Genomic DNA, 23,110 nt, shown 5'->3' with positions numbered 1-23,110 from the left:
GGGTGCTGCCCCATGTCATGTGTGTCCCCCCAAAAGTGTCCTGAGCCCCCTGGGCATGTCCCCCATCATGGGCCCTCTGGGTCACTGGGCTCTGGGGGGGGTGTGGGGGGGTGCTGAGCCCCCCCCCCCCCAAAAAAAAAACAAAACCTGGACTCCCCATGTGATGCTGGGGACGCTCACACTGGCACGTGATGTCCCCATGTGTGGGGGTCCTGATGCCAGCACACACTGTGTCCCCCCCCAGCACTTGGTGTCCCCCACCCCGGAGCTGCCCTGTTTCTGTAGGACCTACAATAACTCCGAAGCTGCAGCAGGCCTGGGGGCTCTACTCTGGCTCCCAGTCTGCCCAGTGCTCCCGGTACAGCCCTGCCCCAGTGTCGCCTCATCCCCACGCCAAGGCACTGGGGGTGGGTCTGGGGGAGCGCTGGGGATACTGGGGGCTGGACTGGGAGGTCCCAGGGCAGGACCTGGGACAGTACTGGAAGCCCCTGGGTGATACTGGGGATGCGGGGGTGGTACTGGGAGCTACTGGGGCACGCTGGGGGCAGTGGGAAACTGGGGGCCCTAGGTGTGCAGGTGGTGAGGCTATGGGGGCACTGGGGGGTCTGGCTAAAAGGGGACTGGGGGGACTGGGGGCTGTCCCCAGGGAGCGGGGTGGTACCCGGAGGGGTCCTGCGGCACCGGGGGGTACCGGGGGAGGCACCGGGGGTGCAGGGCGATACCTAGGAGGGACCGCAAGCCCCCAGATGATACTGGGGGGGGTGTTGGGAGCAATACTGGTGGTTCGGGGTGGTACCGGGGATGTGGGGGCGATCCCGGGGGCGATCCCGAGGATCTGGGGGTGATGCCGGGGGCCGTACCGGGGGCGGGGCGGGGGCGGTACCGGGAGCCCCCGGGGGCGGTATCGTAGGAAACACCGGGGCAGCCCCTCGGTGCGGGGCCGGGGCCCGGAGACCCGGGCGGTGCCGGAGGGCGGTCCCGGGGCGGAGCCGATCCCGGGGCCGGGGCCGGGGCGCGGGGGCGGCCGGAGCGGGGCAGCGGCAGAGCCCGGGGGATGGCGGGCCTGGGAGCCCCGGAACCGGGCAGCGGCCCCGGCCCCGTCCCGGCCACCCGGGTGGAGCTGACGGTGTCCTGCAGGTACCGGAGCTCCGGCGGGAGCGGGCACCGGGGAGCGGGGGGGAGCGGCGTTGGGGGGCACTTGGGGGTGTCGGGTACTGGGGGCACTGGGAGGTACTGGGAGAGCCGGGGGTCCTGCGGGTGTGAGGCACTGGGGGGGGGAGTGTGGGGGGGGCACTCGGGGGCTGGGGCACTGGGGGGCACTGGGGGAGTGGGGGGAGGCACTGGGGGAATGGGGGGGGGGCACTGGGAGAGGCGGGGGAAGCAGTGGTGCAGGGCACTGGGAGGCACTAGAAGGTGGGGGGGGCTCCGGTGAATGGAGGGGGGGCCCTGGGTTCGGGGTGGGGTTCAGGGGTGCCAGGGTGCATCCCCTGCGTCCTTCTGGGACAGGATCCTGCCCCCCCCCCCCCCCGATGCCAGCCCCTAATGCAGGTGTCAGCTGGGGGGGGCACACATGGGTGCTGGCAGCTGTCGCTGCGGGTGCTGGGGACCGACACGAGGGTCTGGGGAGGCGAAATGCCACCGACCCTCCCAGGCACGGGGCCGAATCTGCTGTGCCCTCCCCCCGGCCCCCCTGCACCCCCTCTCTGCAAGCTGGGGCTCACTGTGTGGGGATGCTGGGGTGTCCCCGCTCCCCCGGCCGTGTTGGGTGCCCTGTGCCCCCCTCACCTGCAGCAGGTGCCCCCCCCCCCCCCGTGCTCCCCCCGGCCGCACCGCCTGCAGCCACTCCGACCTATTTTCCTCCCACTCCATCGGGGACCAGAGAAAGTCCCGTCGGTCGGACGCTGCTCAGCGCTGCGGGGGGTGCCAGGCGCTGGGGATCCCCCCACGCGGCCCCAGGCACCCACACACGGCTGTGCACACCCCGACACGTGGCACGGAGCACGGACAGCCGTGCACACCCCGACACACGGCTGTGCACCCCAAGGCGTATCATGGAGCACGCTCAGCTGTGCACACCCTGACACATGGCCCTGCGCCCTGACGCACGACTGTGCACACCCGGACGCACAGCTGTGCACGGCTGTGCACACCAACACAGAGCACGCTTGGCTGCGCACCCCCTGACACACGGCACACACGGCTGCGCACACCCCACCGTGCACACCGACGCACGGCTGTTGCACACCCTGACGCGTGACAGAGCGCGCACAGCTGTACGCACCCAGACACACGGCACGCTGCATGCGCGGCTTTGCGCACCCCGACACGTGGCTGTGCACCCAAACGCGCAGCACGGAGCGCACCCAGCCGTGCACTCGTGCTCACACCCTCGCACACCTGGAGCCGTGCCCCAGCGTCCCGTGTCCCCGCAGGCAGCTCCTGGACAAGGACACCTTCTCCAAGTCAGACCCGCGTAAGTGGGGCCGGGGGGGCTGGGGGGGACCCGGGGGGGGGGGGCCGGGGGGACTGAGGGGTGCCGGGGCCCCCCCCGACCCGCCGCCCCTCTGCCCACAGTCTGCGTGCTGTACACCCAGCGCCCCGGCAGCAGGCAGTGGCGGGAGGTGAGTGCCAGGATGGACGGACGGACAGTTGGCGTGGCCAATCAGCATGTTGGGGTGATGGCCAGCCAGCCAATCAGCATGTTAGATGGTGGCCAATCAGCATGTTGGGGTGATGGCCAACTGGCCGAGCAGCGTGTCAGATGTTGGCCAACCAGCATGTCAGGGTGTTGGGGTGCTGGCCAATCAGCATGTCGGGGTGCTGGCCAGGTGGCCAATCAGCAGGTCAAATTCTGGCCAACTGCATGTTGGGGTACAGACCAATGAGCACGTTGGGGTGTTGGCCAACTGGCCAATCAGCATGTTGGGGTGGCAGCCAGTGGCCCAATCACCAGTGAGCAATTGGCTTGCTGGGATGCAGCAGCCAACCAATCCACATGTTGGGGTGCTGGCCGGCCAGCCAATCAGCATCCTGGGGTACAGCCAGCCAGCCAATCAGCACGCTGGGGAGCGTGTTGGGGTGCCAGGCAGCCGGCCAATCAGCTGTCGGCGTGCAGCCAGCCGGCCAATCAGCGCTCTGCCGGCCCCAGCAGGTGCGGAGGCCCCTCGGGGCGCCCCGGCCACCCCCCACCCCCCCCCCCCGCTCCCTCCCGCCCCCCGCCCCGCCGCCGGGTGCCCTGTAATTAACTGCTGCTTAATTGAGGGGCTGCGGGTCTTAATGAGCGGGCGGAAGCCAGGCAGGACGCGGGGCCGGCCCCACGCCGGATGACAAAGGGGCAGCTGGGCCCGCCGCCCCCCCCCCCCCGTGTCCCCTCGTGTCCCGCACGGACCGCGTGTCCCCCACTCCATCCCCCTCTGCTTATCTTCCTCCGTCCCCCCATCACATCCCATCCCCGCGCCCCCCGGGTGTCCCCATGTCTCCCAGTTTGGCCGGACCGAGGTCATCGACAACTCCCTGAACCCCGACTTTCTGCGCAAGTTCGTCCTCGACTACTTCTTCGAGGAGAAGCAGAACCTCCGCTTCGACCTGTGAGTGTCCCCGCTGTCCCCTGCTCTGTGTCCCCCATCCTCCCCAGTGCTCCAGCACAGCCCTCTACGGGGCTGGGTGCCTGTGAACACCAGGCGGGTGCTGGCATCTGTCCCTGTCCCAGGCACGTCCTTGTCACTGTCCAGTTCTGTCCCCATCCCTGTTCTGTCCCCATCCCATCCCCATCCCTGTTCTGTCCCCATCCCATCCCCGTCCCCATCCCGTCCCCATCCCATCCCCATCCCATCCCATCCCCATCCCTGTCCCTGTCCCAGGCATGTCCTTGTCACTGTCCAGTTCTGTCCCCATCCTTGTTCTGCTCCCGTCCCTATCCCCAAGGCCACTGCATCCCCGCTGCCCCAGCCACTGGTCCCCTGGTCTGTCCCCAGGTATGATGTGGACTCCAAAAGCCCCGACCTCTCCAAGCATGTAAGTGCGGGGCTGGCACCGGTCCCCCCCCCCGCCCCAGCCCCTGCCATTGCAGGGATGGGGACAGGGACGGGGGACAGGAACAGACCCCAGTGACACCGCGGCTCCGGCAGGATTTCCTCGGCCAGGCCTTCTGCACCCTGGGTGAAATCGTGGGCTCGGCTGGCAGCCGTCTGGAGAAGCCCCTGACGTGAGACACCCCCCCTGTGCCTCAGTTTCCCCGGGGGGCCCTGCGCTGGGCTGGCTGCCTGGCGTGCCCATGTCCCCCCCCCCCCCACCCCAGTGCTGGCGGGGTGCCCAGGTCCTTATCTGGGTGTCTGGGATGGAGACCAGACCCCAGTGCTGACAGCCCCGGCTCCAGGCTGCCCCGGGCTCCCCGTGTCCCTTACCCAGCCCCTGCCTCAGTTTCCCCATGGTGGAGGGTTGTCCTGGCTTTTTTTTTTGGGGGGGGGGCATGTCCCCCTCCGTCCCCCCTCACTGTGTGTCCCAGCAGGATGGGGACGGTCACCACACACGCCCGGGGTAGGAGACCCGCTCCAGCCGTCTCCAACGGGTGAGTTTTGGGGTCCCCAGCCCTGGCGAGGGGATGCCTAGGTCACCATGCCCCCCCTGCACCCTGGCTCATGGCCCCTCCCGGCAGCGGTATCCCCGGGAAGAAGTGCGGCACCATCATCCTCCTCGCTGAAGAGCTGGGCAACTGCCGGGTGAGCTGCAGCTCCGGGCGGGGGGGGGGCAAGGACAGGTGGGGGACACCCCAGTGCCATAGGGGGACAGAGCTGAGACACTTCCTCGGCTGCACCCCCTGGGCCTTCCTCACTCTGGGGCGAGGAAGACGAGGGTCAGGGCTGACCCATCCCTATGGTGTGTCCCATGGGTCCTGCACCAAGCAGCGCCCACCCAAGACGCTGCACCCTCGATGTCCCAGGGTGGGGGTGCGGGGCCAGTGACCCCCCCGTCCCTGCCGCAGGATGTGGCCACGCTGCAGTTCTGCGCCAACAAGCTGGACAAGAAGGATTTCTTCGGCAAATCCGATCCCTTTATGGTCTTCTACCGCAGCAACGAGGACGGGACGTGAGCGACACCCCTCCCCCCCCCCCAAAACGCAGTGACACCCCCCCCATCCCAGCAGGGTGACACAGCCCCAGCCGTGGGACACCTTGGGGACCTCCCACGGGGCTGGACTGGCTTTGGGAGGGGGGGGCACGTTCCAAAAATCATCTCCGGGGTGATGGGGTGGGGGTTGCCGTCAGGGGGTGACCCCCTTGCCCCCCCTTTTCTTCCCGCTCCCCCCAGCTTCACCATCTGTCACAAGACGGAGGTGGTGAGGAATACGCTGAACCCGGTCTGGCAGGCGTTCGCCATCCCAGTGCGCGCCCTCTGCAACGGCGACTATGACCGGTGAGCGCCAGGTCCCCCAGGGCAGGCAAGGGCGGCTGCTCTGCACCCTCTTCCCGCAGTCTCTGTGGTCCCTGTGCTAATGCCCAAGCCCTCCAGCATCCCACGCCCACTTTGCGTGCCTCAGTTTACCCATCTAGGCAATGGGCTTCATTGCCATCTCAGAGTCATCCCTGGGGGGGTCCTCCCGCCAAAAGCGGTGTTCGCCGGCTATGTGCCCTAGCAAACAAAGCTCGGTGGTGGCTCAGCGTCGCGCAGCCCGCTTGGCCCCATGACAGATGTTGCTGCGGCAACGGTGGATAAAAATATCCCACCGAAAAAGCCTGAGGAGGAGGAGGAGGAGGAGGAAGGAGGAAAAGGCCCACAGAGGCGTCAAAACAAACCCATGGGGACCAAGCACCAGGGGCCACCACGGGGACCCCTCACAGCCCCCAGGGTGGGGGTCTGGGGTTTTGGGGGTGGCGGGTGGCGACTGTGACCCCCACACACACCTTGCAGAGCCATCAAGGTGGAGGTGTACGACTGGGACCGCGATGGCAGGTGAGTCGGGGAGGGTGGCCCTGGGGACCCCCCATCTGCCCCGGCCCCTCACCCTGGCTGACGGTGGCCCCCCCCTCACCCCGCAGCCACGACTTCATCGGGGAATTCACCACCAGCTACCGGGAGCTGGCGCGAGGACAGAGCCAGTTCAACGTCTACGAGGTGAGGATGAAGAGCAGAGATGGGCCCACGGGCCGGGAGGGGGGGGTGGTCCGGCTGCACCCGTGGGTGTTACAGTCCTTCTGCTGCACCCCTGGGCTCGATGGTCCCTTGGGTGCCTGCGCCGCACCCCTGGGCGTTACTTGTCCCAGGGTCCCATGCTGCACCCTGGGGTGTTACAAGGCCCATCCCCAGGGTGCCTGGGCTGCACCCCCAAGTGCCAAAGCCCCCTGCACTGCACCCCTGGGCGTTACAGTCCCCAGGGTGCCTCCCTGCATCCCGGGGTGCTGATCCTTTCTGCCCCCCCCCCCCCCAGGTGGTGAACCCCAGGAAGAAGATGAAGAAAAAGAAGTACCTGAACTCGGGCACGGTGAGGACGGGGGGAGGCACATGGGGAGGGGGCGGAGGGGGGTGCCCCCGCTGTCCTCCACTCAACCCCTTGTCCCTGGCAGGTGACACTGCTGTCCTTCGCGGTGGAGTCCGACCACACGTTCCTGGACTACATCAGGGGCGGGTGAGTGGGGGGGAGGGACGCGGGGATGAGCCTCAGTTTCCCCATCTATCCCGGGGGCGGGACTGGAGCCAGTGTGGGGTGACACCTCAGCACAGGGAGATTTGGGGTGCTCTGGATTGAGGGGGGGGTGTGCATCCAGTCCTTGGGTGCTCACCTAGGCAGGGCCAAGAGCTGGACCGGGGAGGGGGCTGCCCCCCCACCCCAAACCCACAGGTACATCCTGCATTGCCCACTGCAGCTCCCTAAAGCCGCTTTCACCACCCCCCCCCCAGGACCCAAATCAACTTCACGGTGGCCATCGACTTCACTGCGTCCAACGGTGAGCACAGGACTGCGTGTACCCCCCCACCCCAGTGTTATTTAATGAGGGAGGGCTCATTCCGAGCCCACTGCCCGCGCAGGGAACCCCTCGCAGTCCACCTCGCTGCACTACCTGAGTCCCTACCAGCTCAACGCCTACGCCATGGCCCTCAAGGCGGTGGGGGAGATCATCCAGGACTACGACAGCGACAAGATGTTTCCCGCCCTCGGCTTCGGCGCCAAGATCCCACCAGATGGCCACGTGTCCCATGAGTTCCCCTTGGTGAGGGTCTGTCCCATGGGGTGGCAACAGGGTTGGAGACGTGGTGGCATCATCCTTGTCGCCGGTGCTCTTGGTCCTGCAGAACGGTGATGCGGCCAACCCAGCGTGCAGCGGCATCGAGGGTGTCCTGGAGGCATACCACCGCAGCCTGCGCAGTGTCCAGCTCTACGGTCCCACCAACTTTGCCCCCGTGGTCAACCACGTTGCACGGTAAAGGGGGGTCCCAGCACCCCGCAGGGGTCTGTGCCCACCCCGGTGTCACTCACGGGGTCCCCCACAGCTCGGCGGCAGCGGTGCTGGATGGGTCCCAGTACTTCGTGCTGCTTATCATCACCGACGGTGTCATCTCCGACATGGCGCAGACCAAGGAGGCCATCGTCAACGTGAGTCCTGCAGGGTGGTGGGTGCCCCCTGGATTGGGGTGCAAGGACCGGCTGGGGTTGGGGTGCTCTGAGCTATCCAGGATGCAACAACCAGCTGGGTGCCCAAGGTGCTGCGAACTGCGCGGGTGCAGTAACTGGCTGGGGAGCCACCAGATGTCAGGGTGCCCCGACCAGCCGGAGCTTGGGGTGCCCCTGATGGGTGCAACGAGCTGTGTGGGTGCAACAACCAGCATGGAGTACCCCGAGATGGGTGCAACAACCAGTCAGGGATGTGGGGTGCCCCAAACCGGGGTGCAATGCCCAGCCAGGCACCCAGGGTGCCCTGAGTTGTTGTTGGGGTGCCAGAGCAAGCTGGGGGTGGCGGGTGCGATGGGCGGCCAAGGACGCATTGTCCTCCCCGGGGGGTGGCAGGCAGCTCCTGCCTCCTCCACACCAGGGGCCTGGAAAGGAAAAAGCAATTTCGGCACCGAGGCGGCTCTTTGAAGGTGCCAGCGGCACCTTTGCCCTCACAAGCGCACGGGGGGCACGGGAGGGGGCACGGGCCTGAACCTTCCCACCCAGTGCCCCCACCCTGCTCAGCCCAGCACCCGGGCGAGCTGGGAGCTTTATTCTTCCTCCTCCAGCCTCTCCTGAAGCGGCTCAGCCCCATCTCAGCTTCCCCCCCCCCCGCCACCCCGATACCTGGGGCAGTGGGAGGGTCGGGGATGCGGGGGCCGAGCGGAGATGCTGGGGGGGAGCTGTGAGCCCCATAGCTGGCGGGGGGGAGAGGGGCTGTCAGTGCCCGCGGTGCCCCCGACACCCCCAATGCCAGGGAGGCAGGAGGGACAGCAGCTCGGGTAGTATTTGTTTGCTGCTTTATTTAATATCCCCGCACTGCGGCTCTGCCGGGAGCTTGGGGCGCTCAGCCCTGGCAGCCGCCACACCGTGCGCCAGCCCCGGTGTCTGCCTGGCCCCCCGGCACCCCCACGGCTGGGCGCGGAGACGTGCCACCCTGAGGCTGTGCCGGGTGGTGGGCAGAGCTCCGGGTGCCCTTTGGGGTTGGTGGCGGAGGCTGGTGCTGCTCCGGGAGCACTGTGCTGAGCCGAGGCGGGGGGGGTCCCTTCACCCCCAGCACTGGGCTGCCAGGGGCTCGCGGTGCCACCGAGCACGGGATGCCCATCACAGCGCTGGGTGCAGGATGCCCATGGTAACCCCCAAGGACAAGGTGCCCATCTTGGCCCCGAGCATGGGGTGCTCATCATGTCCCTGGGTGCAGGATGCCCGCCACAGCCGCCGGCACAGGATGTCCTTCCCAGCCCCGGGCACAGGGTGCCGGCTCCACACCGAGCATGGGCTGCCCAGCGTAGCGCTCCATGCAGGCTGACCAGCATGACCCCAGGGACCGATGCCCATCGTGGTCCTGGGCACAGGACGCCCATCGCAGCCCTGACCCCTGCACCCAGCATGGGATGCCCATCACGGCCCTGGGCACTGGATGCCCACCGTGGCCTGGAGCGTGGGGTGCCCCTCTGCACCCCCAGTGTGGGCAGGGGCAGCAATGAGGCCAGAAGCGCGGCAGAAAAAGCGCGGTGATGATCTGTGCTCCCACGTGCAGCAGCAGCGCCAGGGCAGGCAGAGGGGGAGGCAGGAGGGGGAGGCAGTAGGCAGCAGCGATGCCGGGGTCCCCGAGGGGCATCACGCGCGGCTCCCCGCCGTCACCCTGTTTCCCCTCCCCGGGCAAAGATGCTGCAGCCCTGGGGTCTGGTGGGTGCTGGGGCTGGGACCCGTGGGGGCTGGGACCCGTGGGGGCTGGGGAGGGGGCTGTGTTCAGCAGCAGACCCATTACATTTGGTGCCTGTTTGGATTTTGGGGTTGTTTTGGGGTTGGTGTTTTTTTTCCTCCCCCTGCCCCCCGGCTGCTGCAGGCTGCCAAGCTCCCCATGTCCATCATCATCGTGGGAGTCGGCCAGGCCGAGTTTGACGGTAAGGCTGGGGATGTCGCCATCCGCCTCAGCAACCCCCCCTTTGCCCACCCCCCCCCCCCCCCCCAATGTCCCCCAAGGAAGCTGGGGGGAGGGGGAGGCCGGGAAGGGGGGTGGGGGGGCAGGGGGCCGCAGCTGCCTTTGGCCACTGGGGAAATATGAGTTGAATTTGTTGGGGCTCAGCGGGATTCACCACAAGCCGTCGTGTGTGGGGTTATGAGCAGAGGCGTTCATTAGGGCTGAATGAGTCCTCCAGGGTGTGTTTGGGGGGGGACTCGGGCAGCGCCCCCCCCCCCCCAACCCCCCACCCCCCCGCGGCAACCGGCTGCTCTGCCACCAGGCAGGCAGTGAAGCCAAATTAAAGCTCCCCCCAGTTAATTGCCACTGATGAATCAGCCCCGCTCCCCTGCCTGCACATGCCTGCAGCTGCCAGGGCTTGGGGGCTGCTGGGTTTGGGGGGGGGGGGAGACCTTAAAGGGGTCCCACCTTGGGGGCGGGGGGGCACAACACCTCGGATGCTACTGACCCCCCCCCCCCCCCCCCCCCGCAGCCATGGTGGAGCTGGATGGTGACGACATCCGCATCTCCTCCCGCGGCAGAGTGGCTGAGCGTGACATCGTGCAGGTAGCACCCACCCCCCCCACCCCCACCCCCGCGTGGGGACTGGGGACCCCCCCCCCCCCCGCCCCCAGCTGGCAGTGGCACGGCAGGGTGCCCTGTGCACCCCAAATCTGCCCCGTTGCTCGGGGGGGGGGGGGGTGTGTGTGTGGGGGGTGTCCACTGACGGGTCCTGCCGTGGAGGGATGATGAGCTGGACTGGGCTTTGGGGGGTGGGGGGGACACTGGGGCTGACTGGGACATGGGGGGGTGCTCTGGGAAATGGGGGAGGCACTGGAGTATTGAGGGGATGCACTGGGACATTTGGGGGGGCATTGGGACATGGAGGGGGTGTGCTGGGATATGGAGGGGTGCACTGGAACATGGGGGGGCAGCACTGGGAAAAAGGGGTGCTCTGGGGCCTGGGATGTGCCTGGGTGTGGGGACACACTGGGACATCGGGGTTGGGGGGGCGGGGGGGCAGCGAGGGGGACACCCCGGGTCTTGGGGCTGCACCGGGCCATGCTTGCCACAGAGGGCCGACCTGGGGTCCCCTCAAATCCTCTTGTCCCCTCCTTGTCCCTCCCAGTTCGTCCCCTTCCGTGACTACGTGGCCGGGGGGGACAGCCCGGTGCTGAGCATGGCCCGCCTGGCCAAGGACGTGCTGGCCGAGATCCCCGACCAGTTCATCTCCTACATGAAGGCTCGGGGCATCAAACCCCACCCTGCGCCCCCCAGCCCCGACGCCCCCAGCCCCCCAGTGCCCCCCCAGCCCTGAGCACACCTGGCTGGTACCCTGCGTCTGACCCCCCAACCCCAGGGCTCGGATGTTTTTCCCTGAGTCCCCCCCTTTCCTTTCTCAAGGGATAAAAGGCAGCAGGAGCTGAGACTTGGGGGGCTCCCCCCCCCAGCCCCCATAAATCACCTTTTTGGGGTCCCCGGGGGGGGGGGTTGGAGGCACCTGCGCTGGTGTTGGCTGAGCATCCTTGGCCATGGCAGACACCCCCCCCCCATCCAGCTGGGACCACCATGGCCCAGCCCTGACCAGAGCTGAGGGCCATATCCTGCCCTCCCAAAAAGGAGCAGGGGGGTCCCCAGTGCACGCAGACACAGCCCCCCACCCCGAGCAGATAGGCAGCAGCACCCCCCTCCCAGCCATGGGGTCCCCCTGGTGACATTTGGAGCATCCTCATTCCCTGGGTTGATGCAGCCCCCCCCAGCCCCCCCCAGCGAGTGCTGGCTGCCCCCGGTCCGTGTGCGCGTGTGTGTGCACGCGTCTGTGCGTGTGTCTGTGCGTGTGTCTGTGCGTGTCCCCCTACTTTTCTACTTGCATGGACGGTCCCCTGTGCCCCCCCCCACGTCGTGTGTGCAGCTGCTGGGGGTTTGTATTGAGTTGCCTTAAGCCGGAATAAACGATAGTCTTTTTAATTACCACTGCCCGGGTCCCCTCCGGCATCACCCCTGCAAAGGGTGACCCCCCCGCTGTGTGTGTGTGTGGGCGCGTGTGTGCCCCCCCCACAGATCAGGGCACACAGGGTCCGTTTTGGCTTTATTTCTAATAACCCAAATATTGCAAATATACAGAAAAGTACCAGTACAAAGTTATAACACATCCAGGTTTATTTACAGGACTCTGCACTGGCCTCGGTGTGCCCCCCCCTCCTCCAGCCAGGCTGGGGGGACACACCGGGGGGGGGGGGCACAGGCCTATGGCTTTCAGTTAGGGGGTGACACCCCGTCCCTGGCCCCAGGCAAGTCCCAGGGGGACGCTGAAGCACATGCAGGAGGTGCTGGGCCATGGCCCCCCCATCCCGCCGGCACCCGATGTGCCGTACCATACCGTGCTGGGGGGGGCAGCAGGCTTTGCACAGTCACTGGGGCGAGAGCGGAAGCTGTATGTCATGACAGCACAGCCATATCATGATAGCCGTGGCGGGTCACGAGGCGCTGAGGGTTCTGCTGCCCCCCCCCAGGCCCCTGCAAAGGCCCCACACCCTGGCTGGGGGGGTTCACATAAAGCCCCTGCACCCCAGCTGAGATGGGGGGGCTGTCGTGGGGTGCACCCCCCCAAAAAAAGGGGAGTTCCAGTGTAAGGAGACTGTAACAGTGCTGGGACCAAAACCTGGCAGGGGGCAAGGGGGGGCTGGGGGGCTGTTCTCAGCCCCTGCCCTCCTGCCTGTGTCCTGCCTGCACCTCTGCCAGCTCAGGGGGGCACCCGGGGCCAAGCCCCCACCAGCCCCTCGTTAGAGCTTCAAGCTTTAATTCCTTATTGCTGCGTTTCCCTCGGCCAAGACCAGCCCGGGGGGGGGGGGACGGGACAGGGAGGAGGACTGGGGGGGGTGGGGGGGTGTGCAGAGCCAGGCCGTTACCCCATGGCCATAGGGACACCCCCCAAACTGGGGCAGCAGCGCGGGCCACCCGCCTTGTATTGCTTTGGAGAAGAAACAGGCAGGGGGCAGGGGGCAGGCAAGCCCGGCCGCACCCCCCGAGCCCCCCCGGCAGCAGTGACACCCCAGCACCCTGGGACGATGCTGCCATTGGAGAGGGGGGTGGGGGGCTGCTCCCCGCGCGGGGTGGCGATTCCTACTCAGTCGTCCTTAAAATAAAACAGCCCAGAAAAGAGAAAAATGAAAGACCATAAAAGCCCCCCTCGACGCTGGAAGGAAACAGTAAAGTGGAGTTAAGGCCCCCCGCCCCCCCCAGCAGCAAAGTCAGCCCCGGCCAGAGCAGGCAGCAGGTGGGGGGGGGCCCTGCCTGCGCGGTGGATGGTGGGGGCAGCGTGGCAGCATCCCCGGCATCGGTGCCGCTACTCCAGGAGGTCCTGGGGAGAGAGGGGACCGTCATCTACCACGGCCTGGGGGCGCGGGGCCCCCTCCTGCCACCCAACAGCCCCCCTGGAGGTGGGGAGGGTGTCCCTGGGGTGGGGACGCACACACACTGGGACCCCCGCACTCACCTCGTCGGAGTCATCGTGGTAGCCGCCCTTGCCGGCCGGGGTGCCAGGGTCCAGCGCGTCCATCCCCTCCACGCCGTTGGCCTCCGCGTGCTGCCGCAGGACGGAGTAGCGATGGACCAGGAACCTGGCAGGAGCGGGAGCAGGGGGTGTGCACCTGACCGCGCTGCCTGTACCTCCAGCAAGCCCCCCCTGCCTCGCTGGGGACGCTCTTCGGAGCTGGGTGAAGGCAGCGTGGGCAGCACCGGGGCGGGCAGGGTGGGGGCCCTGCCCAGGGAGGGTGGTTTGCTGAGGAGCCTGGGGACGGGCAGTGTCACCCAAGTGTCACCCCTGCTCTATGTGGGGGGTGGGGTGGACGCATCCAGCCTCGGCTCAGCTCCTCACCTGCCCCCACAGACGTATTTCTTGACGAGCAGGACTCCGGCCACAGCAGTGACGAGCAGCACAGCCACAACGGCCAGGATGATGGGGGTGGAGCTGGTGGATGCTGCCTGTGGGGAGAAGAGGAAGCATCCAGAGCTGGGGGGTACCAACGTGTCACCACCCCCAAACATAACCAGCACCCCGGTTTATTCTGGGCGATACTAGCCATGACGTCCGCACAGCACCCAGCGAGGCTGCAGGCAGGCAAGAGGCCCCAGGCAGGTTTAGGCAGGACAGTGCCGCTCATCACGGCAGCAGTTTAGCAGCAACCGCAGAAGATTTCTTGGCTCCAAGGGTACAGGCAGGAGATGGCCCGATGCCCAGAGCTGTCACCGTGCCTGGCTGGTGTCACCGTCACCTACCAGCTGGCTGGGGTTGAGGAAGTTGCTGGTGCATTTCTTCTTCATGTCCGTCTCCTCCCGGCTCGGACTCTCCCCTCCCGAACACTTGTCCCCGGGGATTTTCCGATACCTGGAGATGGGGAGGTGATGCCTGGTGACCCCACAGCCACTTCCCAGGGACCCACCAGCCCCGATTCCAAAGTGATGGGGCAGGATCTGTCCCCACTGGGTGCAAGGTGAAGGATTCCCCAGGGATTTGGGGTTTCCACCCTGTTCCTTCCCAACCCTGGCTCCGGCATCGACTTTCAAGCTTTACCCGCTAGTCCTGAGCAGCTCCTGTCTGCCGTAGAGGCAGAATTCCAGATCGTGGCCCTTCAGCTCCGGCTGCTCCACACAGACAGACTGGTTCTCCGGGCGGTAGTAGCCAAAATCGCTGTGGGAAGATGGGGAAAAGCAGATGAGACCCGGCTCGGGAACCCAGCAGGAGTTGGGCTAAAGGAGGGTGACGCCTGGCCCAAAATGGGGACAGAAGGTGGGAGATGCGAAGATGGAGGTTACCAGAGGAAATCCTCCAGCGTGCAGGGACAGACGGATGGCTGCTTGGTCACCATGTAGTCCCGGCCATTCTGGCACACCGAGGACTTGCGGAGACGCCGATATTGCTCCTTGTAGCCCAGTATGCAGCCGTCACTGGGATCGCTGGGATCACTGGAGTGTGCCAACCAGATGGTGTAGTCCTTGTCCTCACCTGCGAAGGGACACAGCTCAGTGACACGGGCAAGGAGAGGACCCTGGGAGACGGCACCACCGCAGTGTTTGGGAGGACGTGGCTCCAGGAGGGGGAAGCAGCTCGGCATAAGCCATCGGCAGGACGCCGAAACCCCAACTGCTCACCCTGTCCCACACCGAGGGGCAAGAGCATCCCCCATCCCTGGCTGTCCCCATCCCTGGCTGGCCCCGTCCCTGGCTGGCCCCGTCCCTGGCTGGCCCCGTCCCTGGCTGGCCCCAGCCCCCGGCAGCTCTCACAGGTCCTGCTGAGCAGCTCGCTGAAGTCGATGGTGTAGGAGACCCACTTGCGGGAGAGGAAGTTCCCCCGGAAGCCCCAGATGCTGACGTTCATGGAGCGAGCCCCCGGCTCCGAGGCCAGGCCGGTGAAGAAGATGGGGTCCTTGGAGAAAGTGTACTTATACCAGCACTGCCCTTCATCCGTCGAGAACCTGGCACGCGAGGGGTCAATCAGCACCACCCGCAGCATCCCCCGGCCCCTCGTCTTTGCTTGGGGGCTCCCCCCGCCCCCCGTTTCCAAGCAGGGAGCCTGCGCGTACTCGATGACGTTGACGGGCTGGCTGGTGTGCTCGATGGCGACGATGAGACCGCCCGAATCCAGGATGGCGTAATGGTGCGGCCCCTCCAGCATCCGCGCCCAGGTGTAGCCCCCGTCGTCCGAGATGTAGACATCGGGGCTCATCACCGAGATGGCCCCCCCCACGCTCCCTGTGAGAGGGGGACAGCGTGAGTCGGAAGGACGGACACACGCACAGGAATATGGGCTCTGTCCCCACCACCCGCCCCAGGGAGGCTCGGTACCGTGGGCGATGACAATGCCGATGGCGTTGGGCTCGGAGAGGGGAGCCATGGGGACGTTCAGCTTCTGAGAGATGCTGTAGGACGCGTGGATATGGAGGCTGCACTGCAAGAGCAAGAGGACAGCCTGTCCAGGAGCCCATGGGGACCAGGCCCAAGGGGGCAGGGGGACCAGATTTGCCCATTAACTCCCAGTGGGTGCTTCCCAGGAACCCCCAGCCCACTCAGAGCTTGCCATGCGGCCCCAGGGTGCGACCCACAGCCCACGCACGGCTGGCCCCGCACCCTCAGCATCTCTGGCGGGAGCTGTGGGATGGATTTGGCTCTGCCAAGGGGATGCTCGGGGGACAGCAAGACAGGGGACACCCAGGGGAACGTCACCGGGACCCCTGGGGGACACAGACCCACCTCGTCCTTGCTCCTGGCCGTGGAGTCGCAGGTGGTGTTTTTGGGTTTCCGCAGCGGCACCCACTCCCCACCGCGGTCAAAAGTGATCACGGACTGGATGGAGTTGTCTGGTGGGAGGAGGAGGAAGAGCCGATGGGGGGTCACACTCCCCTCCAGCCCCCCCCCCCAGCCAGGTCCCAGATCCCATCCCTGGGGAGGCACAACCCAGTTTTGGGGACACACACACACGGAGACACAGCCGCCCACCTTCGGAGAGGACGCTGGTGATGTAGATGCCCCGCAGCGAGGTGACATTGGTGAAGTCGGTCTCCCCGCCGGTGGTGGTGTAGAGGTGCCGCTCCAAGGACTTGGAATAGACGATGCCACGGTCGTCGGAGGTGTAGATGGTGCCAAAACCCGTGTCTACAAGAGGGACACAGGGACAGACAGGGACAGCAGTGGGGGGCTCCCATGAGGCCGCCACAGACCGGCATCGGCACCAGCAAACCCCTGGGTGTCTCGGGGAGCGAAGAAACCCCCCCAGTGCCGCAAAACGGACCCAGCGTGATCACGGTCCCTGCATGCACTGCTAACCAGAGCAAACAGCCTGCTAATTAGCAATGCCTTAATGAGAAAGCCCTTCCTCCAAGGCACAGCAGAGCTACTGCTATGTGGCAAATTCTGCACTCAGGTGAGGAGCTGGTTTGTTCGCTGTAGAGAGGTTTCCAGTTGTCCCCGGCCCCGGGATGTGTCCCTGTCCCCATCACACGCAGCCCAGTATCACTCACCGCCCGGCTCATCTACGTGCATGAACACCAGGTCGTCGTTAGCGGCCAGGATGGAGTAAAATTGCTCGTGGCCAACGGAGGGGAGCTGGGCCATGTTCCAGGTCTCGCCTTGGTCAAGGGAGACGTGAATTCGCCTCGTGGTACCCTAGGGAACCAAAGCATCATCATCCTTCATCCTCCTCGTAGGGAGATGAAGGGGAAGCGAGGGAGAGCTGCGGGCAGGGACGAGGCACCGCTGCCCACTCTTTGGCATCACCGGGAAGGGGGACAAGGACCTTCTCTGTCATAACGGAGGCGAAAAGAAAGCGTCCTCCCAACCCGAAGGAATAAATCTTGGTGCCGATGACCTTGAAGGTTTTGCCAAAGTCGGAGGTTTTCTTTAGCTCCAGTAACCCCAGATCAGCTTCTTAACAAGAAGGGATGGTGGATTAACGAGCTTTGTCAATCGTCACTGGAGCTATGTCTCCCCACAATGTCCCAGCTCCGGGTATTCCCAGTTAATCCCAGCTTTTTTGCTGACAGCACCACACTCTCTGCAAGGGGGCTTTGCCCCCACAGAGCCCCCCATCCCCGCAGAGCCCCCAAAGTGATGGAGACCCCGGAGATGCGACTCAAAAATCAAGTACTTACTGCAGGAGTTGTTCATGTAGGTGGTGAAGAAGATGGTGTTGTTCGCACCCCTGGGGAAGAGAAGGGGGGGGACACAACACCCCAGAAGCAAGTGGGACACAGTGGCCCAGGATGCCACCCCCTGCAGGTTCATCCCTTGCCGTGGCATCACTCTGAGGGGTTTGGGTGGTTGGGTGGGGGTCCTCCTGCCTGCTCAGGCTTCGATCGGGCCCCCCCTCCCCAAAATCAAGCAGCCACTCACCACTTGGCCAGGCAGACGGCTTTGTGGATCTCCTCCCACTTCTCTCCGAAATCCTTGGAGACCCAGAGGCTGTTCTGCAAGAGTCCAGAGGTTGGTTTTGGATGACCACTCCCCCATAAATGCCTCCCCCCAACTTTGGGGCTGCAAATCCCCATCCCCAACCATGTGTCCCCCCTGTCCTGGAGACACACGCATCCTCCTGGCATGGGGATGAAGCCCAGGACACGTGGCCATGGTCTGGCTGATCCTTGGGGAAGCACCACCAGGAAGCTTACGCCATCCCCGGCTCCCCAGCCCTCACCTCGGTGCTGAGGGCCAGCAGGCAGTCTGAATTTTGGGGGTGGTAGGTGATCTGCACCAGGGGGTGGAAGGGTAAATCCGTCTGGATAAAATTCTTGGCGAAATCAGATGAGCGGAAGATCCTGCCGCCACGACTGCCGCCAGAGACGTCTCCTGTCAAGATGACCTGAGTGTGGGGAAGGGGGGGGTTCAGCCATACTGGGGGGGCCAGAAGAAAGACCACCAGGACCCAGCGAGCCCAGGGCTGGGGGGCTGCTCAGCACGGTCCTGGCTTGCTGGCATCCCAGCACGCCACCCCCTCCTACCTTTCCCGAGTTCTCTGGGCCGATAGCCATGCCGAACTCGGTCCGGATGAAGGTGTTGTTAATGAGGCTGGTGATGTCCTTGAAGGTTTTCCCGTAGTCCTCGCTGGAAGGGAGGAATCAGCACGGTGGTGACCCCGTGCGGTGACTCGGGGTGGGGGCTGCTCCCAGCCGTGCCGGTCCCTGGTGTGTCACCCGTGGGGTCCCATGGGTGTGGGGGGGGACTCACCTGCGGTACAGCTTGGACTGCCCGAAGCTCATGATCACCAGCGGCACCTGGAACGTTGTCAGGACGAGGATGACCTGAGCAGGGAGAGGCAGACAGGCAGGGTCACACCTGGAGCTCCAAGGCACCCCCTGTTGTCCCACACGCCTGGGAAAAGGGTTGTCCCCTCCCTGGGCACCGTCCTCCCTGGATGAGTCCCTGCTTCAGGTGCCACCAGCCCCACAGTCCCTTGGGACAGGAGGGGGTCACTGCTGTAACCCCCAGTGGGAACTACAGCCGCTTTGGGGGGGGGGGAGCTCCCCCCCCAGCACCCCCGCGGCGCTTACCCCTGTGCTGTCGCCCACCCAGGACAGTGACACGGAGCCACTGAGGTCATCGAAGATGCACTGTGAAGGAAGAGATGGCAAAAGCACACTTACACCTGGGGAGGGGGACGAGCCCCAGATCCCCCCCCCCAGCAGGGCAGGGCTGCGCCCCACGGCCACCCCCTCCCAGGGGACACCGGAGTCCCGGTGCCTTCCCCTGCTACCCACCCAGGAAAGTGACACTAAGGCATCCCCGCAGCACACGGGTGCAGGAGGGTCTCCTCTGTGCCACACAGCACCTCAGTGGCACTGGGGGACACTGGTTTGGACTGGCGTGGCCGGACAGGAGCAGGCAACAGGGTGGGACCAGTTGGGGACACTCGTGGGTCGCCTGGGGACGGAGCTCCGGCAGCCCCAGGCTCTGCCTGTCCTGCCTGCAGCAGGCAGGGGAGAAGGCCACAGCCGTGGCCGTCCCCATCACCCATGAGATGAGGGCAAGGTGGCGGGGAGGGGACCCTGCAGTGCCACCCCTTGTCCCACCCCATGGGAGGCGTTTCATTACAGGGGGGGGAGGGAAAAAGAGGAAAGAAATGTAAATCGGCACGGGACCAGTTAAAGGACTGGTCAAACTGGGCAGGCAAAGCCACCAAGCGGCAACCACCAACCAGCCGGGCCGGCAGAGCGGGCACAGCCGGTGGCCCAGAGCCAGCGGATCCCGGCCCGGATCTGCCTCCCCCGGCCCCCCCCAGGGAACAGCGCCAGCCCCGGGTTAATGTTCAACCCGCAGCCACCCCTGCGGGGCAGCAGGTCAGGATCCCCCCCCGTGTCTGTCTGTCTGTCTGTCTGGGCTCACAGAGCACAGGTGCCTCTCTGCTGGCACACGCAAGGCAGCGCCTGTCCGTCCGGCTGTCCGGGGGAGGCAGGGGGCTTGTCTGTCTGTCTGTCCTAGGGGGTGTAGGGGGATGTCTGTCCATCCATCCCGGGGGGGGGGGGGGGGGTGTCTGTCCGTCCATCCGTCCCGCCTCCAGAAGAAATCACCTGCCCACACCAGGCACTGTCAGGGCACGGGGGGAGGTATCCGTCCGTCCGTCCCAGGGGATGTCTGTCCGCCTGTCTGTCTATCCCAGGGGATGTCTGTCTGTCTGTCCATCCCAGGGGATGTCTGTCTGTCTGTCCATCCCAGGGGATGTCTGTCTGTCTGTCTGTCCATCCCAGGGGATGTCTGTCTGTCAGTCCATCCCAGGGGATGTCTGTCTGTCTGTCAGTCCATCCCAGGGGATGTCTGTCTCTCTGTCTCTCTGTCTCTCCGTCCGTCCGTCCAACCCACAAGGCACCGGCTGGGGCGGGGGGGGGGGGGGGGGGGGGGGGCAGTGTGTCTGCCTGTCCCGGGGGGGGGTGCGGAGGGTCCCCGGTCCCCCCGGCAGCCCCTGGTGGGGTTCCCTGTCCCCCACCCCGGCGGCTCTCGGCGCTGTCGGTCCCGTCTGTCGGTCCGTCCGCCCGGGCCCGCGGCCCCGCCCGCCGGCTCACCTGGTGCGTGTTGTTGCCGAGGGCGGCCGGGACGCCGCGCAGGCCGCCGCAGGCCTCACCGCCCGCCGCCGCCGCCAGCCCGCCGGTGCCGCCACGGGGGGCCCGGGCCCGCAGCCCCAGCGCCGCCCCCGCCGCCCCCAGCGCCAAGGCCACCGCCACCGCCAGCCGCGCCGCCCCGCGCGGCCCCATGGCGACTCCGGCCGCCGCCGCCGCCCCGCGCCCGGGCCCGCCACCGCCCGCCCCCCGCCTCCCATTGGCGGCCGCCGGCCCGCGCCACGCCCCCCCGCCGCGCCCCCTTGTCGTGGTTGGCTATGAGAGATGTCGCTCTGAGCCGCGGCACGCCTCTCCGGCCGCGCGCCCCGCCCCGCGCCCTCTGGTTAGCCTCTTCCTTTGTCAATCACCGTCCTCCTCCTCTCGTGACTGGCCGACAGCGCTTGCACGATGGGTGCGAGCCCGCCCTCTCTCTTTTGACCCCGGGCTCTAATCTACCTAGCGACAACCCTCTGATTGGCGGGACGGCTAGGGGGAGAGCTGCGGAACGATTTTCTGATTGGTCGAAGCGACAGGTAGCCGGGGGCGCGCCAGGCCCACCCTCGGCCCATTCACAAGGTGCAGCCGCCCACGTGTGCCGGGACCCCCGGTCCCCAGCGAGGCACGGGGGTCCCGGGAAGGGGGGGGGCACCGGCGGCAATGCAAGGCCTGGGGAGGCTGAGGCCGGTCGCGGGGCCGTGCAGGTGGCAGGAGGGATGCTCCGAGGTGGGGGACAGCAGCGGATGTCGTTCCCCCCGCCCCGGCTGGGCCCCCCCGTTTCCCTTGGCCCGGTACAGGCAGAGCCGAGTGTTTTCGTGCCCGGTGACGGTTACACCCTTGCACATCGGTCGCATTGCACAAGCAGGCTGGAGCGTAGCCCTGCCCTGCTCGGGGAAGTGTTGGTGCAATAGATGAAGCAACAAACGCCCCTGGCAGCCCCCCCCCCGGGAGGGAAGGGCTCCACACACCCTGCTCAGGGCGCAGGAAGAAGAAGGGGACCGGGAGCTCCCTGTCCTGGTGTCTTCAGCTTCACAGAGCGGGGGTTAAACCTCCCACCACCATGAGCAAGAGCCTCCAGGCCCTCATCCTTTCTCCTCTGCAAAAAGGGAATTTTCAGTTTACTGCTGTGTCATCCTTCCGCCTTTACTCCCCCCCTCCTCTGAGAAGAAAAAAAACAAAACAAAAAACGAACAAAAAACCCACCCCAAAACAAACACACAAACAAAAAAACCCAAAACCAAAAACCCCAAACCACTATCTACAAGTTTGAAAGACAAGGAAAGCCTCCTCTGCGATGTGCTACCTGGGTAGCATCACTCAACTAACCGCAGAAAGCGAGCAAAGGGGGCAGATATCAAACCTGCCGGTGGGGGGTGAGCACACAGGGCTCCATCACCCTCACCCCCCCTCACATTCAGGCTGTTGTCTGTCTGGAAAGAGCACAGGGGTTTCACTTCCCAAGACAGATCAGATAAGGAGCACAAAGCCTCCATTTTCACTCCCAGAGTAGCTGCTCTCATGGGATGCTGCCACCAGCAAACCATGTGATGAGGGCAGGGTATAAAGGACCATTTTCTGCTAAGTGCCACATTGGGAAGAATTAGCTTTTTGTGCTTCCTAGGACACAAACAAAGCTAGAAATAACACTGCCCCCCAGAACAGCAGGGTTTGTCATGGGGCAGGGTGGTTTACAACAGCTGAGATGCCCGTCCGTCTCTTTCCCAAAGGAGACGAGAACATGACCAAGCTTTGAGATGATATAAAGCTTTTAATTGCGCTCCCCAGGACAAGAAGGACACGGAGCTGTTGGAGTGAGTCCAGAGGAGGCCACAGAGATGATCCGAGGGCTGGAGCACCTCTGCTATGGAGACAGGCTGAGAGAGTTGGGGTTGTTCAGCCTGGAGAAGAGAAGGCTGCGGGGAAACCTTAGAGCCCCTTCCAGTCCCTAAAGAGGCTCCAGGAAAGCTGGAGAGGGGCTGGTGACAAGGGCAGGGAGTGACAGGACAAGGGGAATGGCCTGAAGCTGAAGGAGGGGAGATGGAGACGAGATCTGAGGCAGAAATTCTTCCCTGTGAGGGTGGTGAGGCCGTGGCACAGGTTGCCCCGAGAAGCTGTGGCTGCCCCTGGATCCCTGGCAGTGTTCAAGGCCAGGTTGGATGGGGCTTTGGGCAACCTGGGCTAGTGGAGGGTGTCCCTGCCCATGGCAGGGGAGTGGAACTAGATGATCATATTAAGCATCAAAGGAGTTTCTATCTTCCACGCACATCACAGCCGAGCCTGAGTTTAAATGACGAGTGGTTTTACGAGGGTGACGCTCAGGGCGGTGCCCTGGATATGGTCCTGGCCACCTGGATAGTCAGGACAGGTGAGTTCCCAGGCCAGAGCCACCCTCATTGCTACCTCAAACCACGATAGGGATGAGGAGTGGCACAGAGCTCCCAAGCTGCCCAGGCAGAGCAAAACTCAGGCTTACCCGCATGTAGGCTACGAACAAGGTCTCCCGGAAGGGTAAAGTCCACCAACTCATTATTTATGTTTGCTCTTCCACCTGCAGGTATAGGTGTTGTATTCAACCCATGCCATGACCTCAGGCATCACCTGATGATCCATTTGGACTCCACTGGTGAAGACCTGGTTTCCCTTCCTGCGTGTCTGGCAACAGCAAGAGAGTAAAAAAATCAATAGGATTGGCATTTTCCCTTCAGCTAAAAGGTAGAGGCTGGCATCAGTTTGCTGTGACTGGCTTTGCCAAGGGGTGAAACACCCGCTGGAGAATGGCAAATGATTCCTACGGTCGAACTGAGAGGAAATTTAATCATTTCTATAAAATTTAATGCTGGAAATGTCCCCGCTTACCAGGGTGACCCCCACCCCTCCCCGGGAAGCAGCACAGGCCACATCCATCTCTTCCACAACAGACGACGCTGG

General features: G+C 65.2%; 2 protein-coding genes across 5 annotated transcripts; one reads left to right on the top strand and one right to left on the bottom strand.

Moving 5' to 3' along the window:
- Positions 1 to 985: 985 nt before the first annotated feature.
- CPNE5 (copine 5) lies at positions 986 to 11,573 on the top strand. Of its 3 annotated transcripts, XM_075775700.1 has the most exons (21): positions 986 to 1,137; positions 2,433 to 2,473; positions 2,575 to 2,621; positions 3,484 to 3,587; positions 3,975 to 4,014; positions 4,128 to 4,204; positions 4,508 to 4,567; positions 4,655 to 4,718; positions 4,982 to 5,085; positions 5,308 to 5,412; positions 5,908 to 5,949; positions 6,036 to 6,111; positions 6,425 to 6,478; positions 6,561 to 6,622; positions 6,895 to 6,941; positions 7,024 to 7,205; positions 7,288 to 7,415; positions 7,486 to 7,588; positions 9,492 to 9,549; positions 10,099 to 10,172; positions 10,735 to 11,573. In XM_075775700.1, exons 1-21 carry the CDS (start codon positions 1,055 to 1,057, stop codon positions 10,921 to 10,923), a joined length of 1,740 nt encoding a protein of 579 aa, XP_075631815.1. In that variant the 5' UTR covers positions 986 to 1,054; the 3' UTR covers positions 10,924 to 11,573. The 3 variants fall into 3 exon arrangements, with proteins under 3 accessions (XP_075631815.1, XP_075631816.1, XP_075631817.1); XM_075775701.1 differs by lacking the exon at positions 9,492 to 9,549 and having other exon boundaries at positions 10,735 to 10,921; XM_075775702.1 differs by lacking the exons at positions 986 to 1,137; positions 2,433 to 2,473; positions 2,575 to 2,621; ... (2 more) ...; positions 4,128 to 4,204; positions 4,655 to 4,718 and having other exon boundaries at positions 4,514 to 4,567.
- Positions 11,574 to 11,742: 169 nt separating this feature from the next.
- Positions 11,743 to 20,376, bottom strand: SORT1 (sortilin 1). Of its 2 annotated transcripts, none has more exons than XM_075775698.1 (20): positions 20,153 to 20,376; positions 18,647 to 18,706; positions 18,324 to 18,397; positions 18,098 to 18,200; positions 17,794 to 17,958; positions 17,493 to 17,566; positions 17,252 to 17,301; positions 16,897 to 17,027; positions 16,622 to 16,766; positions 16,101 to 16,256; positions 15,855 to 15,961; positions 15,450 to 15,552; positions 15,188 to 15,356; positions 14,889 to 15,079; positions 14,421 to 14,610; positions 14,179 to 14,295; positions 13,884 to 13,992; positions 13,483 to 13,589; positions 13,102 to 13,225; positions 11,743 to 12,966 (listed from the first exon to the last, which is right to left on the bottom strand). In XM_075775698.1, the coding sequence occupies exons 1-20, from the start codon at positions 20,339 to 20,341 to the stop codon at positions 12,952 to 12,954; spliced, it is 2,379 nt and encodes a 792-aa protein (XP_075631813.1). In that variant the 5' UTR covers positions 20,342 to 20,376; the 3' UTR covers positions 11,743 to 12,951. The 2 variants fall into 2 exon arrangements, with proteins under 2 accessions (XP_075631813.1, XP_075631814.1); XM_075775699.1 differs by having other exon boundaries at positions 16,897 to 17,024.
- Between the last annotated feature and the right edge of the window lie 2,734 nt (positions 20,377 to 23,110).

Source organism: Balearica regulorum, chromosome 25 (genome assembly GCF_011004875.1).
Source record: "Balearica regulorum gibbericeps isolate bBalReg1 chromosome 25, bBalReg1.pri, whole genome shotgun sequence".
Lineage (NCBI taxonomy): Eukaryota > Metazoa > Chordata > Aves > Gruiformes > Gruidae > Balearica > Balearica regulorum.
Note: the sequence above shows the minus strand (reverse complement) of the source record. Positions and strands in the feature narration are given on the sequence as shown.